The sequence below is a fragment of the Poecilia formosa genome, unplaced genomic scaffold (assembly GCF_000485575.1).
Source record: "Poecilia formosa unplaced genomic scaffold, Poecilia_formosa-5.1.2 Scaffold428, whole genome shotgun sequence".
Classification (NCBI taxonomy): domain Eukaryota; kingdom Metazoa; phylum Chordata; class Actinopteri; order Cyprinodontiformes; family Poeciliidae; genus Poecilia; species Poecilia formosa.
The window spans coordinates 350613-369570 of record NW_006800367.1 but is presented as its reverse complement, the minus strand read 5'-3'; the positions used below and the strand labels follow the sequence as shown (position 1 = coordinate 369570).

General features: G+C 39.0%; 3 protein-coding genes across 4 annotated transcripts in view; 1 reads left to right on the top strand and 2 right to left on the bottom strand.

Annotated features, from left to right (window-relative positions):
- The window catches only part of basp1 (brain abundant, membrane attached signal protein 1), a 39251-nt gene extending 38623 nt beyond the window's left edge, over positions 1-628 (bottom strand). Inside the window, exon 1 of the mRNA XM_007577122.2 lies at positions 520-628. The gene's annotated coding sequence lies outside the window, so the exon portion shown is untranslated. The remainder of the gene's footprint in view (positions 1-519) is intronic.
- A 5039-nt stretch (positions 629-5667) lies between these two features.
- LOC103155445 (tripartite motif-containing protein 16-like) lies at positions 5668-10838 on the bottom strand. The gene is made up of 2 exons (XM_016663544.1): positions 9287-10838; positions 5668-6212 (listed from the first exon to the last, which is right to left on the bottom strand). The coding sequence occupies exons 1-2, from the start codon at positions 10833-10835 to the stop codon at positions 6184-6186; spliced, it is 1578 nt and encodes a 525-aa protein (XP_016519030.1). The 5' UTR covers positions 10836-10838; the 3' UTR covers positions 5668-6183.
- A 3265-nt stretch (positions 10839-14103) lies between these two features.
- myo10 (myosin X) overlaps positions 14104-18958 on the top strand; it is a 104895-nt gene continuing 100040 nt past the window's right edge. For both annotated transcript variants that reach the window (XM_016663558.1, XM_007577121.2), the window contains exon 1: positions 14104-14574. In XM_016663558.1, the coding sequence (XP_016519044.1) occupies positions 14554-14574 (21 nt within the window). In that variant the 5' untranslated portion in view covers positions 14104-14553. The remainder of the gene's footprint in view (positions 14575-18958) is intronic.

Sequence of the window (18958 nt, the reverse complement as noted above, 5' to 3'; positions counted from 1 at the left end):
GAGAGAAACATGAATCCAGACACCGAGGAAGAGCTTTAATTCTGGGTGGAAATCAAGCAGCATCCGCCCCCCTGGTCTCATGCCAGCAGCCGGAGGAAATGTAATCGGTGAAAACATAAGACAACTTTGATTCAATGAATAAAAATTACAAATGGAGCGTGAACGCAGCGCTAAAGGCGCATTTTCATCAATAAAAGTGTCAAAAAGCGGCTGAGCTCGAGCGCGTTACTCCAGACCGACACACCCCTTTTCAGAGCGCGTGCACATTTTGGGCATTTTAAACTTTAATTTCTAAATTTCCAAGAACATTTCCAACCATTTTCTTTGACTTTATGTCATAAAACCTTTTGCATCTTTTGTCTGATTGCTTCCGTTCAGCAGCGCGCCGTGCGTCTGCCTCCCGGAGACACATGGAGGGAAAAAAGAGACAAAAGGTGGAAAAAATAAACCCCCAGAGCCGTCAGGAGCTTCCTGAGGGGTAAATAACCAGGAGCAGGGCGCGGCATGCGGGGCTCTTACCGTGCGGACTGAAGTTCTGACGCTCCCTCTGCGCTCCTCGCAGTCTCAGTTTGCGGCTCTCCCTGCGCGCTCGGCGGCTTGTGCCTGCTTCACCGTTCGGCTGCAGCTCGGCGGTCCTCCGCCTGCGCGCACACGCATCCCAGTCGTACGTGCACGCGCGCACAGTGAGCAGAAGCACCATGTAAAAATTCACCGTATGAGGAAGCGGAGTGTGTTTGTCTCTGCGCTCATCGTTTGTGATTCATGCATTTTAACTTCGTAACAGTTTCAGTGAAATTATTAAATGAGTTAAATTGACCAAAATGTGGATTAATTTTCACTCCTGCAGCATCTGAATGATTTTCTACCTGTTGAGAGGGAAGGAGTCAAACCTGTTCGTCTGAAAGCAGAAGAAAAAGATTTTTCAGCGTTTTTCTGCTGCAGAGATTTTTTTTAGCAGGTGCAAATATTTACTCAGACCCTGAAGAGCTCACTGGTGGGGAATGCACAGTTTGACTGAACTCCGTCCATCTCTGTTTGGCTGTTTTGTTGCACTCGAGCGCCACCTTCAGTTGGCTGCATGATGTGATTTAGGAACCTGTTGGTCAGCCGGATGCACTTGTTGATGCAACATTTCACCCGCAGCAGATAAAACTGGGACAGAATTGATCTGGAACTGAATCAAAGTGAGTTTAAGAAATAAAACATGTAGAGAAGCTGGAGGACATCAGATTGGAAGAGAAGAATCTGGAGGCGTTTAGGCCTGAGGTGGATGAGATGAGCAGCAGGTGTGACCAATCAGGAGGAAGCAGAACAGCTGGAGGAAAACCTGAGCAGGAAAACGTAAGGTTATGCATATAACTACTGTTCCCTGAAGGAGAGGAACGAGGTACAACACATAGAGTATGGGATGCCACGCGGGGGCGTGATATCCCATACTCTATGTGTTGTACCGAGTGAATCGACTGAAAGGGAACTGGAGGGATGTGACTAATGAACACAGACTGACTGGAAGAACCTAAAAAAGAATATAAACCAAAACAGAGACAACAGAAGAATTAAGACTTTCAATACAGAGGGAAGAACTGTACGGAAAGCCTTTAATGACGATAATCAACAACCCAAAATATTACAAGTATTAAGCCTAGTGAGAACCAAACACAAAAATTCACATTTATAATTTTTTGTGAGGAAACTGAAACTGAAAAAGTGGTTCATGATATTTAATTAATGTGATTAATTTTTCACAAAATGCCTGATTGGTTAGGATTTATTTTAATTCTTCAAACAAAACTGTCGTCTGGAAACTGCTTTACTTGGATTATTTTTATTTGATAATCTGAAACAAAAAGAAGTTCTGATTGTTTTCATAAACTTTAACAGCAGATTATTTCTTGCTTTTTAATATAATTAAAATAAAATACAAACAGTGTTAGTTAAAAATATTAGTGAAAGAAATAGAAGGGAAGAAATAATGAATTGTAAAAATTCATTATTTATTACCTGAAAGGGAGAGATGGAGAAAAATAGAAGAACAGAGCAGGAATGGAGGAATATTCCTGCTCTGTTTGGTTTTTTAATACCAAATTAAAAAACAGAATATAATGGGTGTGAGGTTGTGTTGCTACACCCTCATGTACAGTAGGTGGCGGTATGCACCTTAAAGTTGCTTGTGATTTGCCATAATAGAAAAGAAGAAGAAAACTGATGCCATAATGCAGCATAACAAACCTCAGACAAACAAATAATGGCAGATGTAGTGAAACTCAATGCATTTTTCAAGTCATTTCTGCCTTTTGAGCCGACAGGCAAGAAAATCCTCTATGGAGTTCATCATCAGGTCTTATTTATGGGAAACAACAGAGAAACCAATGATAAAGCCCGAATCTTTCACATCCAGATGGAAAGTGAGAGACACTACCTCTCCTACCTCCCCTGTGTGAACGCAGTCAGGCAGCATTTAAACGTACAAACCAGAGAGTGATGACTTAAACAATACAAGCTTGTGAAAATCAGCCTTCAGAAAGATGTTTAAAATAAAAACTAGCATCAAAAGGTGCTTAAATGTAAACACAGCAGTTACTGTTCTATGGCATGATTGTCATCATGCCATAGAACTGCATTTATTTGATTATTGGTTTGACTATCATTCTGTGTCGTTATGATGTTTACAACCAGTTTACTTTAGTGCAGACAAACGTGTTAGTTTAGCTTCATTCAGCCGGACATGAGGACGGCTGCAGCCTGCAGGCCTTGATCCATTTATTCCAGACTCTGTTTGGGTTTTGGAAATGTTCCTCCTGATAAGAGGCGTGGACTTCTGGACCAAAAGCGATCGTCGATTGGTCAGTTCCTGACAAACCGCCTAGAATGACTGACAGATTACGTCCACAGACAAAAAATTACAAAAACATGAACGCTTCTTTCCTGCTCTGTATTACCTGCAGTTGGACACTAGGTGGCGGCATTTGCAAAGGTTTAGAGATTTTATTTATTTATTTATTATTTTATTTTATTTTATTATTTTTATTTTTTATTTTTTTACAATTTTGGTCCATCATCTCCGGTGTGTTGACTGTTTGTTTTCAGATGTTAGATTTATCAGTAGCTTTTGTCTCTGGTTGTTTCCAAACGCAGAAAGAGAAACCGGAAGTGGATCCAGGATTTTATAATCCAGGTGCAGAGAGACAGAAACATTTAATCTGCCTCCAGCAGGAATGATGATGGATTTGTGTTCAGTTACTGTTAACTCTGAACCTGCAATTCACCCAAACAAACCATTAAGTTGAGCAGTTTTTCCTTAAAGGAAGAAATGCTGAAAACAAGAAATTAAAATAAGGCTTTTTGATTAAAAAAAAAAAAAACACTCATACATTAACTCTTGTTAGATTTTTTGTGTCCAGCAGTGATAATCTGTTTCTCAAATATTTACTGACACAAATTAATAAATAAAAATGTTTATTTTTAATTTTCACTATGTAAAAATCTGAGTTTAAGAACATAAAACAATAAAATTAGAGATTAATACAATTAAAATAAAAATTCAATAACTTTTTAAACACCAGAGTAAATAAGTCACAGAATGATTCTGATTTTGTCGCCAACATTAAGAAAATATAGAATAATAATCTGAGGCCTTTAGTTTTATAGTAAAAAACTAAAATCTTTAATTTCATATCTCATAACTGAGGGAACAAACACTGAGATCTGGAACCAACTGATTTCAGGTCGTGTTGTTCCTGCTCTTGTTTTTCATGTCTTTGGCATTAAATTCATAAATACTTTTTCAAATGGAGCTGACTGAATTCAACAGGAACAAGGAGCAGATATTTAAGTTTCTGTGCTGAACGAACGCAGCCTGTTGTTCCCACTGAGGCAGACTGAGGAAACGTTTTAACGCAGCTGTGAGGCGTTCAGGTGCTCAGGACAGACAGGAAACTCCAGCATTTAAGACTTAATTATAAAGCACAGATCACCAGGTGAAAAACAGATCAAATGAGCTCAACAGCTTCAATTACTTTTGCTTTTCAGTGATTAATTTAAAGACTATAATGAGGAAATCTGCATTAAACTTTACAGCTGTAATTCCAAAGTGAAGTCAGGATATTAAAATGTTTTTAATGTTTTTATTGGAGCAAAATTTGAAACTTGGATCTAAATTACAGGAACCTGGAAAACCAGGATGAAACCTGGATGATCCATCAGAGCAAAGATTGTTTTCATTCTGCAAAATACAAACTTGTGAACAGAAAATTAAAATGTTTTTTTGTTTTTTTTTGTTTTTACAAAACAAAGTTTATAAATCTGTGAGATTCTGGAAGAACGTTCAGGGATTAGAAAGGAAGATGAATCCTGACAGTTGGATTCATTTATGGAAATTACTTTCTGTTTTGTTTCAGTATTTTAATAATTTTATTTACATCTTAATAAACCAAATATCTGTTTTTATCTCTTTGTTGCCTCAAAGTGATCAGAGTTTCTGCCTGAAATGAAAACGACTCAGAGACTCACTTCAGATTATTTGAATTCATTTATTTAATTTTATTCTGTTTTCATTCATTAGACAGTCTTTTCAGAGTTTTTACAGAGAATCTGAGGATTTATGAAGGTTTTCAAGTTAAGAGTCTAATAACAGCAGAACAGAAACAACTTCAGAGAGAAAAATGTTCATTTAAAACACAAAACAAGTGAAACTTTAAGACCATTTTAACACATGTCTATTTCTTCAATTTATAAATCACTTTGCAGATAAAAGGTTGCTGACTGCATTTGAAGAAGTTTTCAGAAGCTCATGATTACAGGAAGCTGGGAATACAGAGCTGAAGCCAGTATTCCCATTATTCCCTCATTATCCTCATATATTCCATCATGGTTGTTGTTTTTCTTCCCACTTGCGTGTATCAGGACGCAGAATACTGAGATTTGTTGAGAATCAGTGACGTTCAGTTCGGATGATTGCGACCTGAACGTTTGGTCGCATTTGAATCGACCAAACGTCGATTCAATATACGATTCAATATACGATATTGTATCGGATATACGTATCGGATATGGGTCACATTCGAAAAAGAATCCTGTGCTGTTCACAGAAAAGATCGGATACAGGTCGCATTACGCCAAAAACATCGGAATTGAGTCACTTCAGGCTGCAGTGTGAACGCACCCTGTCTGCTCCTTTAGTTGCATCTTTTTGGGGTTGCTACTGCCTCTAGTGGCGTGGAGGTGGTAACACAACTAATATAATTACATTACTAAATCAGAATACCGCAAAGTCTTTATTATTTATTAATTTTTTATTCTCTTACGAATGTAGAGCTAATTAAATGATCTAAACAAGACCTTAAAGTGGTTCCAGTTTCTCTCGATGGCCAACCTGTTGAAACTGTGGCAGATTTTAAATACCGTGGGTCGTTCCTGGACAGTCAGCTCAACCTTTCTGAAAACACTGACTATATTTTGAAGAACTGTTCTCAGAGACTCTACCTTTTAGGAAGACTTGGTGATCATGGGGTGACCCAAATAGAGTCTAGTTAGGTCACCCCTATGTCTTGAATTTGGGGCAAAAAATAATATTTATCACCACAGAAGGGTTCACTGAATGCGCATATGAAACTGGTGGGTTCGGTACCTCAAAAAAGGTTAAGAACCACTGATCTAATAGAAATGTTTCTGCACTTTAGACAACAAAACTCACAAATTATAGCAAAAATTAAAAGAAAATGTTCCACATTTCTCTGTAATCAAGTCTATTTTAATGAAGAAAGTCAAAGGAGAGAAAAGTAGACATTTATTTTTCTGATCTACATCTAAATAATTTAAAAGAAAATACCACCAGTTGTAAGTTGATGTTAGACTCATTTTCTTCTTTGGATCACAGTAAAGGAAAAAGAAGAAAGTTCAGTTAATTTCAATATCAACTGATTTAAACAAGAATAACATTTGTTCTCCAGAACAGAGGAAGAGAAACCAGAACCTCCAAACACATCAATACAAATATTCAACCAACACTACAAGAGCCCAGGGAAAGTTAGATTTTTATGTGGAGAAATATTCCTGTCACATAAGAATGAAAGAAAACAGTGAAAACTTTTATGGTTTCTGGAACTCAGAGAACGACATTTAAATAAAGAAGAACAGAGCAGAGAAGAATAATGAATCCTGATCAACAATCAAAAGAAATAAAATCTATTTGGGTTTACAGAACTCTGCAGAACCTCCAGGAAACACAGAAAGCCCAACATGTAGATCCAGGCAGATTGAACAGGAGAAGGTTTCTCGGTCCATCTGATTCTGCTCCATTTCTGCTCTCAGTCACAGGGTCTGTGTGAGTTTCAGTTCATGAGAACAGAAACTGGGTTGAGCTCTGATCTACCAATCATGTCTGAGTGCAGGGAGGCTTCAGCCAATCAGCTTTCAGCTTCAGCAGCTGTTGTTCCTCCTAGTTTCAAGATGTGTTCAAGAGCAGGAAGAAGAGGCAGGAATATCAGACTCAAGGAAAATCTGGAAGAGGATAAACCAAATGAATGGTGTAAGAACAGACTCCGGTTGTTCCTGTTTTAATTAGTGATGTAACAGCAGCAGCAGTAAGCAGTGAAGAAAAAGCAACAGTGTTAGAGCTGATATTTTCCAAAATACATGCAGAAAATGATAAATGAACGTTTAACCTTTTTACTCTGAATCTGATGATTCCTTATCTAAGTATCAAAGAGGATTTAGGAAGTGGAGGAATTATGAACCCTGGACTTTGTTTACACCACTGGTTTAAAACAAAAGAAGCTGAGGTTAATGGAGTGTATAACAGCTGTTTGTCTAGATGTAGCAAAGGTCTATGACATGACGCAGAAACAAACATTAATAATCAACTACAGAAAATGGGCATTGATGGCAGAACTTACAAATGGTCTGAAAAGTTTTTAGTTGGTTGCTTGATACAAGTAAGAGTGAAAAATACGTTTTCAGCAAAATATATATAAACAGCGGCACACCAACCTTTCAGAACATTAATGGATAGGTCACATGTTGATATCATGTATATTTTTAAAAGTCATATTTCAATCTGTTTTCTCATCAATATGCGGGTATTTGAGCAATGCACATTCCTACGACAGGGCATACAAACCTCTGCATAACACCTCCACAGCCTGGTGTGTGACTCTGTACTGACAGACGGCCTCGGAAAATGAGACAACAGAAAATGAATGGGCGTCTCTTTTCCACTTATCAACTGCAGTTAGTGGGAGCTTAGACCAGCAACCAGCCCCCTGGGAAATGTCCCAGTGCTCCCCGTCAAGTCATCAGAGGAGCAGCTGATTTAGTAAACTACTCTAGAAACAAAGTCAACAAGTTGCACAGATTAGCTACTAAATTGCATTTGTGTCTCCATTAAAACAGGGAGGAGTCCTTAGTGCTAATACAGCAGCTGCAGCAGTTTGTGTGGATCTTTGAAAAGAGGAATCTGTGCAAATCAAATCCTCACAACTGGCTGAATTTTATAGATACTTAGCAGATATTTAGTATTTTTTAAAGATCACACTTCTTTTTCCAGATCTGGGGGTTTAGTCTTCTAAAGCATGTTTATTTTCATCCTATTATATTCATCCTGACTGGAAAACATGGAAATCTGCAGCACCTTGTTGCTCTTTTTGTTCCTGTTACAGGTGTGTCAGAGCTGTGTTTCTGTTTTCAGGTCTTCAGAGGAGGAAATGAGGAGATCTGTGGTCAGACAGGAGCTGGACACAGATTTAAAGCAGAAGCCTGAAGGAGGGATATCAGGGTTTTACAGGCTGCAGAATAAGGAAAAGAACTGGAAATAAACTGTCTTGTAACAACCGTAATTGTGTAGTGTCTCTTTAAGAGAGCACGAGTTATTGCTAGTGATGTCATAAGTATGCGCCACTGCTTCCCTGGTGAGCGAAACGTGCTGCAGACAGATGAATGGACTGAGACAGATCTACTTTATCTCCCCAACTCCAGAAACGTTACAGGTTGTTTCTAAGACAGCGGCTTGTTTGTGAAGAGTTTATTAAAGGAGAATCTTTCTGACCGAGTCTGCCTCCTCATTTCCACCACTGAACATCACAGTGTCCTCATCTAAGACCAAGAATTAAATATTTACTGAGTTTATTCTCTGAAGTTATGGAACATGTAATAAAACCTGTAACTTCACAGGAATCAAATATCTTGTATTACTTTAAATATCTTAAATATAAATCATAAACTAGTGTAAACTAGTGTAGTGGTGATTGTTTTGCACACCAAACATCCAATAAAACTCCCACCAAGCCACTACTGAGGCACTGGGGTCACGTTTCTCTACGCAGGCAAAGCAAGGTTCAATGTCCAAACTTGTAAATTGTTCTGGATTTATAATTTATATGGTTTATTTTCCCATTTCAGCAAAACAATTACAGAGATCAAACTTCCCTTTGTTCTCATGCTGCCTCTCTTGCTCTGGTAAAACCATCGGCCCCAAACCCAAATGCCTGCTGGTCCTTCACCAGGACCTGCACTTATAGAAAGTGGACCAACCCACATCACTTCCTCTTTACTTAGAAAATAAATAAAATCAACAATTATTAACCTACAAATAAACTCCATAAATAATACAAAACATATAAATTTAAGAATAAACTAACAAAATTCAAATGGATAAAGAAATAAAGAACAAATAGCTCCAACACCAAGTATTATAGACCACTCATCTATAGATAAAATAACTCATTGACTTGATGTATGTTTGCATTGACAGATTAACTGATCAGTGTAATAGAAGCTTAAATGAATATAATATTTCTGCAGCAGAAATCAGATTATTCTCTATGAAGGAGAAGCCAAACATCAGAACTCACAATTTATAATTAAGAAAAAAATGTCCACATTTCTCTGTAATCAGTTTTTTTTAATTGAAGAAAGTCAGAGACAGAACAGCAGACATTTATTTTCCAGTTTTTTCTTTGGATCTTAAAGAAAACAGAAGCTCAGTTGAATCTGAACTGATTTAAACAGCGTCTGTTCTCCAAAGGAGGAAGACAAACCAGAACATTCAAATTCATCAATGCAAATATTAAAGCAAAACTATTAGTGAGCAGAAAAGTTTAGATTTTCATGCGGAGAAACATGTATGTGCTATAAAGAATGAAATAAAAACATCAGCAGTGAAATCCTTTATGGTTCCTGGAACTCAGAGAACCACATTTAAGCCAGAAAATTAAAGAAGAACATCGGAATAATGAATCCTGATCAACAATCAGAGAGAAAATCTATTTGGGTTTACAGAACTCTGCAGAACCCCCAAGGTACCTAATCCGAACTCCAGCATGTAGCGGCCGAGTGAATCTGGTCTGGACTCTGTGGATCAGAGTCATGGATTTAGAGACTCTGTAGAAGGACAGAATACCTGCTCTGTGGTCCAGGTACACTCCGACTCTGGAGGAACGAAGAGCTGAGATGGAGGTCCAGATGTTGTTGTGACCAAATTCACATCTATTTGAAGAACAATATAAAGCCCAAGACTTGTCATTATATCCAAATGCACTTTCATTCCCATCTCCTGATCTGCTGATGTTCTTATATGCAACTGCAACATAAACTCTCCCGCTCCACTCCACCTCCCAGTAACAACGTCCAGTCAGACTCTCTTTACTGAGGATCTGACAACAACCAGTGAATCTGTCTGGATGACTAGAATAAAACTGATGTTTATCCATCCTTCTCACTTTTCTCTTCCTCTCTGATAGAACCAGCCATGTGTTTGCTGTGTTTATATCCAATTTGATTTTATGTGAATATTTTAAGAATCCAGCTCTGGTCTTTGGTTCTGGTCCTGACAGTAGAACATCCACCTCAGTGACCATCAGTGAGATGTTTGTCCATGAGTCTCTCAGGACGTCCTGTAGTTTCTCTCTGAGCTCTGTCACAGCTGCTGTCACGTCCTCAAAGTGTCTCAGAGGTTGGATGTTGATGCTGGATGAGTGTGTCGACTCACTGAGTGCTGGCAGTGAGGGGTAGTTGAGGAGAAACTGGTTGTGATCCTCTGTGTGTGAGAGCTGCTTCAGCTCAGCGTCTTTCCTCTTCAGCTCAGTGATCTCCTGCTCCAGCTTCTCCTGAACATCTTTGACTCGACTCACTTCAGTTTCCTGCTGGGATCTGATCTGCTNATTGATGGCCTCCACCTCCTGTTGAAGCAGCTTCACATCTTTCTCTCTGTCCTGGATTCTCTGCTGGATGTTTCGTCGTTTCTTCTTCAGCTCTCTCTTCCTCTTAGTCCTTTCTGTTGCAGCTGACACTGTGTCGTGGTCTTTATGTTTATCAACTGAGCAGATGTAACAGATAGACTTCTGATCAGTGCGGCAGAAGATATCAATCACCTTACCATGCTTAGAGCAGATGTTCTTCTGGAGGTTCTTGGACGGCTCCACCAGCTTGTGTTTCTTAAATGTAGCTGAACTATAATGAGGTTGAAGGTGTTTCTCACAGTAAGAGGCCAAACAGACTAAACAGGACTTGATGGCTTTCAGTTTCCTCCCAGTACAAAAATCACAGGCCACATCTTTATGTCCAGCATAGCGGTGATCAGCAGGAGCAGCTTGGAGTCCAGTTTTCTTCAACTGCTCCACTAAACCTGCTAACATGATGTTTTTCTTTAAAACAGGCCTCTGTGTGAATGTCTCTCTGCATTGAGGGCAGTGGTAGCTTTTCTTCTGCTCACCTTCATCCCAGAAGGTTTTAATACAGTTCCTACAGTAGCTGTGTCCACAGGGAATCGTCACCGGATCCTTCAGTAGATCCAGGCAGATCGAACAGGAGAAAGTTTCTCGGTCCATCTGACTCTGCGCCATTTTTGCTCTCAGCCACAAGGTCTGTGTGAGTTTCATTTCCTGAAAACAGAAACAGGGTTCAGCTTTGATCTATGAATCACACGTATGCTGCAGCCAATCAGCTTTCACCTTCAGTAGATTTTGGTTTTACTCAGCTATGTTTGTTTCAGAGCAGGAAGACGTTTGATGTTCATCAGGGTTTGATTCCAGGAAGAGGGGGGCTCTTAAAGTAATAACGTTTAACATTTAACCATCATCAAAAACATTTTTTTTCAAAACAACTGAAAAAGTCACCAGACGCAGATCTCTAGAATCTAATATAATCACACCGCCTGTGTGGAAGCTGGTGTGTCTCTCTGGCATACAGAAATCCTCAGAAAATGAAATTAGGGAAACACGTCTCCTTTCCCTTCTGCATCTTCAGTCAGTGGGAGTTTCAGGCAGACAAATACCAGAGTGAGGTTTACAAACGGAAGGTTTATTTATTTTTATTTTTTTTAAATTAAATTGAACCCAAACTGAGCCTTTGGTCCCGCCCCAGTGATCCTGAGCCGTCAGGTCAGCATCCGGCCCGATGGCTGTCCGCCCCGGTTAATATTCTTATTTTTCTGTTTTTATGCTTGTTTATGTCTTTGAATGCCTCCTTCTCTCTCTTAGACAGATGCATTAAAAAATAACTCAACAATATTTTGTGTTCATTTTAACACGTGTGTTAAAATTTACAGTAAATTATAACACATTGAACATTTCAACACATTTGTGTGCAGAATTAGCTCCCGGCTGGCGTCAGATTGCTTAATTCCTCTCCATGACAGTATCTAACTTTTTTTTTTTCAAAAATGGTTTTTAATTTTTTTTTTTATATATGTATGACAGTTTTTACCTTATCTAAAAACCATTACTAATAATATTACTGTATTGTGGCATAATTTAATGACTTTTATAAATGATGGAGTACAATAAATATTTTAGTTCAAAGTAAAATAGAAATAGAAATATGTTTGTATATTTACTCATTTTCACAACTAATATGCATCATAAATTACTAAGTTTTTTTTACATAATTTTCATACTTGCTTAGTTTATGTTTGCTAAAAAAATATGACAATTCTTTAACTTTTACAATAAATATAATTAAAACGTATTACGAAGGACCAAAACCGACAGAATAAAAAAATAAAAGAATAAATGTATAAATAAAATAATAAACGTATAAATAAAAGAATAGACATATAAATAAAAGAATAAACGAATAATTAAAAGAATAAATATATAAATAAAGGAACAAATAAAAGCATAAATATTTAGTTTTTCCTTATGAGTTTCCCTCAAGTAGTAATGTATATATTTTCTTGTTCATTTCCCCTAAACATGCGTTTTGTCAAGAAAAAGTAGATATTTTGCTTTGTCTTTTTTTGCTTCTCCCTTTTCTGCTTGGTCTTTTCCCGTTTGCTGTTTTTCCGTTTGCTGTATTTCTGCTGCATCGATATGTTAATGAGGAGAGTCCAGCTCCTCTGCTATTGGCCAATAGAGCCTTGGAACCGACGTCACTGCGTCAGACGCTGTTGGCCGTTCAGCTCGCCCGGTGCCATCTTTACAGGCCACAGACTAAAACAAACTTTATCCCGGTGGTTTTAATGTGTTACCAACTGCAGTGACGTTAGTTGTGAGTTGGATATTATAAATGTCTGCCGCAAAAGCAGCGTTTAGTTCAAGGTTGATCCGATTTATGAAGCTAATTTCGGCCAGCCGTTCTCCAGCTCCCTCCAGCGCTCGGAGGTTCACTTGGGGCTGTCAACAAATGTTAATAAATGCCTTAGGACCAACTGACACAAAAAGTGGTAGTTCATGCTTTTACAAGAAACAGACTACCTTCTTTTAAAATGTCAAGTCATATTCAATATTTTAAATAATTGTAATATAAAAATAATCTAATATTTTTTTCAGTAGCTTCCATATTTTGTGCCACATTGACTAGAAATCAGTGTGTAACCAATCGCGATCGACGCCCAGAGGCTAAAACCAGCGGGTCCTCTTGTCAAAATATTCATACATATATATATATACATACATACATATACTTTTGTCGTAGTACCCCCAAGAATTTAAAACTACTTTCACCCTTGACATTTTTAAAGAGGGTTGTCACATTGGCTAAACCGAGAGTCAAACAGTCACTGGGACTGATTACTTTATGTTCTATTGAGGGACAGAAACTAAAACATTACATACACCTTTCTGAACAGGCGAGGGCGCACTTTCTCCGTCTATAATCAGACATTGAAGCGACCACTCCTCCCTGGCACCTCCTGGGCCCCATGGGCGCCCATCCGGGCCTGGGCCGGCCCTCCCCACAGCTCCGCGCCTGGCCCCCATAGCAGAGGTGGCTGGATTAACCAAAGATTGAACTCATTAGTGCTACTGCAAAATGTTTTTACACAAGTAAAAGTAACCTTCCAAGAAATAAATCAGGAAAGAGTAAAGAAGTTAAACATTTTATGAAATATTTCTGCTGGTATCTGCTGTTTGCACCTTTTTATTGTCACTTATAGTTTGTTGTTTTAATGCTCAAATACATTTTATTAAATTAACCTACTCAGCTACTCATTCTTTGGACTGGATTATTTTAATTTTGAGGCATTTTAAGTTGTAGTTTTACTGTACAGTATGATGTTCTTAATTCTGTCAGTTTTTATTTTTGTGTGAATTTACCCACTGTTGGACAATAAAGAATATTTCTATTCTATTTAATATATTGAAATATTGATCATTTAATAATAATATCACTTTAACACAAAGTCTGTCTGGGGATTTTCAGAAAAATATCTTTGTTTTTTATTTAGACAAGTTACAACTCAGTAGAGCAACTGAAACTTTACTCAAGTAAATGTAGTGATACTTTGTAATAATATTACCCAAGTAGAAGTAAAATGTACAGTGTAGTAAAACCTAAAATAATATTTTTCCAAAATGATTAAAGTAAATGGAACCAGTTATTACCACCACAGGTTGTTCTGTGGTGGTAATAACTGTAAACCTCTGAATTAGTTTTTGTTTTAAAAAATATGATTGTGACTATTAGTTATAGAAATACTTTTATTAATCCTAACTGAACTAAACAGGACATGTTTAATCTGATTTAAAGTCAGGCAGTTAGAAACAGATTTTTTATATGGTTTGTGTAAATATTTGGTGATCGGCTCTGATTATATGACAAACTGTCTTGCCATCCATCGTCTTCCATTCTGAATGCTGGATGTTTAAAGTGTCTCCTGGTCCACATGTTGACAGCAGGAGGAGTCAGTGAGACATGAGGAAGAGGAGCAGGAGGAGGAAGAGCAGGAGGAGGAGCTTCACTGTCCGGCGGGTCGGACTGAGGGAGTCCCGGACTGAAGCGTCCAAAGTTTCCGCGGCCAGCCGCTTCTTCTCCTCTCTGCTCCAAACAAACGGACCTCGGCCGGATCCAGACGCGCAGCCGCGGCGCGCCGTGAGCAGGACGCTGAGTGTGAGCAGACGGACTTTGACTGTTCCCACCGGATGAAAACTCCTGAAACAAAGAGTGAATGTGCTGCTGAAGCTCCAGGGACTGACGGACGGAGGGAAGGAGCATCCCGCAGCGGCTGGCAGGAATGAAGAGGATGCGCTGAAACTCTCACAAACTTTTGGTTCGTTTTAACTTGGAATGAGTTGGATCGGCGTCCACACAGGGAATCCTCTAGGATTACAATAAAGAGGAGCGATGGATAACTTCTTCACAGAGGTAAGAAAAGCTGCAGCTGCTGCAGCAGATCAGGAAACTCCTGCAGCAGCTGATTGGTTCTCATAGTTTTATGCAAATGTGATGAGATTTTAGATTTCTGAATTTGTTTCCTCCTGCTGATTCCAAAAAAAAAAAATATTTTTTTACAATAAACCCTTGACCCAGTCCCGGCGAGGCTCGGCCTCGGTAGGTGTTTCATTGAAACATGAAGTATCAGGACCTCAGAGGAGGTTCGGTTCGGTCCGGTCCCAGTGGGTCTCTGGTATTTCCGCACCTCATTTTCTGGTTTCCTCCAATAAGAAGAAGACGGAGTAAAAACGTCCCATAGAGCTATTAATAGACTGAAGCTGCAGCGGCCACCTGATGAATAGAGGGTTCTGGTTCTGGTTCTGGTTCTGGTTATCTGGATGCTTTGAGGTCCAGATGCCACCAGGTAGAGGTTCGGTTCTGTTCCTGGACTCATGGAGCCGCTGAGCGTAAAAAGTGTTTGGATCTGCAGGAATCATCTGGCCCACAGTAAGAGACGCAGCGTTTTAAATTCATCACAGCTTCACCTTCACCGGATGGAGGTCAGACGGGGTCACATTGTCAGCTTGCATGAGGCTCATTTGCTGCATTCCTGTTTTTATGTCCCGGCTGCAGGTTAGTCACACATGAACTGTGTGTGAGGGTCGCTGCGGTTCAAATGTGAGCAAAACTTTGTAGAACTTTGCTGTTTCCATTAAATGAGAAATGTGGTAAAAAATCCCAGGGGAATAATTGAAAATGCTGTGAGCGCTCAGGTGGAGCAGCTGCACCTGCACATCATCACTTTACTGCTGTAAACAAACTGACATGATGCAGAAACAATGTTTTTATTGCAGTTTGGCAAAATACAGTTATGAAAAGAAACATCATCTCAGCCCAAAAAGACTGTCTGCATTGATGACGATTGGCTCACCTCCGCATGCGAGATGCTTGAATCTTAAAACTGATGGTTTACCCAACGTTTTGTTGAACCTGTGATTAACGAATCACATCATAAACATGATTGAACTTCAGCAGCTGGAAGCTCAGGCCTGATGACTCTGATTCTTCCCTTCAGATGCCAACTCTTTCATCCTCTGCTGAACATGGCGGATCAGAAACTGTTGTGTTTCTGATCACATTCCTCCTGAACTCAGAATGTCATAAAATAACTTTTACTTTCTTAATGAATTTCATTTTACGTCTGCTGAAATGTTTTCCTTTAAATAGGCCAGTAAGCGGTTGGGAAATGTGTGCTGTCAGAGCGGGTGAGGCTGTCTGATCCATTTGGTTTTACTACATCAGTAAACCACACCTGGTAGTGATGATGTCATCCAGGTAGAGCATGAGTCATTCCCGAGAGTTCAGCTGCAGGGAAGCGGATTTTAAAACAGGTTCTACCTCATCTAGATCTGTAACGGCCGTTAACTCTGACTTCCTGGTTGAAAGCCCTTCCTGTGCTCTGATTGGTGCTGAGCTGGTTTGAAATCCAGAAGGAGTTTTTAGTGGAATGAAAGGTCAGAGGTCATGAGAACTTAAAGGTGCGGGTGTAAAGCAAACACTGCGGTTCCGCAGTGTTTCCCCTGCAGTGCAGCGTGGCGCCGGTCCCATGACGGGCCGGCGGTTCGTCTGGTGGGCCGCCACAGTTACGGGTTTTTGTTGCTCCAGAGCCAGAAGCAGGCAGACGTTCAATAGTTTCAAATGTCGTTGGTTTGGCTTTATGTCTGCCAGCGAATGGCAGCCGGAACAAAGAGCCCAGTCTTTAAGGAAAAGGCCGTTTGACGACGGAGTGAGGAAGAATCAGGCAGCAGTTTGAGGAATGAAAACCGGGAAGGAAACTGGAGGAAGAAGGAAACTTTTCTCTGGTTTAGTTGTAATAAAGATCAATATGAAGTTATGAAGTCTGATTTTAAAGTTCTGCTCATCCAAACCGCTGAGTTTCATCACACAGGTTTTAAAATCTATTAGCATTTAGAAACTCTTCCTCATTCATAGTTTTGGTGTTCATTTTTTTACAAAATATTTTTTTTAATCCAGGAATTTCAAAATGTTTAGTCCTTTTAAAACTAGACATTTTATTAGTAACATAAATTGTAAAACATAGAATTTGTTCCCCTAATCAGAAACGTTTAGTTTCTATTCTAGAATTTTGTTCAATATTTTTGTTTTCTGCCTTTAAATCAAAGTTTAATCACAAGACTTTTCATATTATTATTATTTTTCAGTTTATAAAACCTTGTCTTTTTTATCTTATTTTTGGTATAACTAATAAAGTAAAAAACATTCATGTTTATAAATATTTAAGGTTATTGAAGCAAAACTGTTAGTAAAAGCTACATAGGATGATAATAGCATTAGTTTAATATGTATATTTTTATTTTCTAAGACTGTCTGACATCATATTTGATAAAGAATGAAAATCTTCTTTTTAGAAGATACTAAACTTTGTCCAGAAGTTTTTATTCCCCTTTCCAGTGATTATTTAACACCTCAGGATCATCTGGATGCCATGACAACAGGAAGTGATGAAAGTTTAACCCCAAAACGGCAGATTATTTAGTTAAAGATGTTAGTATTTAACTTTATGTTTTCATGTTCTGGTTGATGGATCATCGTATTAGAACATTTTATTTCAGTCACATCATTAGTAAAGAAGCTGCAGCTGCTTTTAAACTACAATATGTGAGCGTGACTGCAGCCCACTAAGGTTCATATAACTACAGTTTATTCTTCTGATCCGACCCGACTGATCCACGAAGCAAAGCAGTTCTTCAAACATGGAATCAAATCCCAGAGTTGGGGATAATTTCATAGTCGCTGCAGATCCGCATCCGGTCATAAATAGCAGTTTGTGGCGTTTGTGTTTGTTTTCCAGGGACAGAAGTGTTTATAAGAGGTGTTACAGCATCGTGTGGCATGAAGTATGGAAATTAAAAAGCCACAGCACCGTTTTAGTTGTTAAGTCGGTCACACGCAGAGATAACTTTATTGATGCTCTTATTTTGAAGTAAAACAAAAAAAAAGCAATTTTCTTTTACAAGTTTTCCTCCAAAATGCTTTAAAAAACTGGAGGGAACAAAAACCTTCACCATTAGTATCAATATGCAGTTTAGCTCTAAAATTAGATCAGCTTCTGTCTTACATGGATTTGATCAGAGAACAGGAGACGCGATGTTTTCTGCATCAGCCCAGCAGTATGCCTCCATCAATGTTTTTATTTTATTGTGTTTTTCTGTAGGATTTGTTTGTGATTTTTATGGTTAATTCTTCTCTGAAGCCTGGGAACGTTTCGTACTGTAAAACTGGAAACTCTGGGCCAAATGTTGAGAGGAAGAGACTGAAACTGAATAATCTGAGCAGAACTGAGATCGTTTTGTTACGCAGGACTCAAACTCTGCACAGATGTTCATTCGCCTTTCTTTCTTTATCTTCCATTTGGCACCAGAACCACCGAGCAGCAGTCCTCTGACCCGGTCTGGTGTGAAACGCCTCAGCTGCAGGCTGTGATGTTCTCTCAGGGCTGGTGAGAAATGCAGCAGGTTTTAAGAACGCGTTATTTTCTCTGCTGTGTTTCTGAGGAGACGATCAGGAACCCAGACCTGCTGCTGGGTCTGGGTTCCTGACCCAGCAGGAACCCAGGCGGCGGCACCACGGTGTCACAGGGACGCATCCTTCAGCAGAACCCTGCGCGTCTCTAATTACTGAGCTGCAGCCAAAACAGTCTGGACCGGAGCCGGCGCTGCCTCTATAAATAGTGTTTCCACAAATCCAGAGCGCCGGTTTTCATCACCTTCCATTTACTTTGAAACAAAACGCCGTTTTCCTGTACAGCGACAACCAGCCAGTGGATTTTTACAGAAAAGTTTCTGAACTCATAAAACTGCTGCAGATTTCAGCTCCGTGATGGAGAACGGATTCATACGGCGGCATTTTAGGGCCGTTTCAGAAGAAAAACCACGGAGGAAACTTCTACCACAAAACCCGGAAATAATCTCAGAAACTTTCTAGAAAAATCTTGAAAATTTGAGTTTTAAAAGTTGAAACTTTTTGACTTTTGGAGCTCAGAAATTTCCAAGTTTTTCTAGAAAAATTCTGAGTTTAATCTCAGAAATTTCTGAGGTTTTTGTTGGAAATGAACTCCATTTTTCCACCTCTGGTGGCGGTAAGGTGCTGTCGTAGTTTCAGGCAGAGAGGAATGTGTTGAGGGATGTTAACTGGTTCTGGTTTTGGCTCACATCATGAACTCTCCAACCTGTGAGAAACTTTAAAATAAAAACAACAGATTAAAACTTCAGACGTGTTTAAAATCCACCTGAAGAAACGAAGCTTCCTGCAGGAAATGTGTCTGAAACGTTTTTAAACCTCAGTCTCGTTTTAA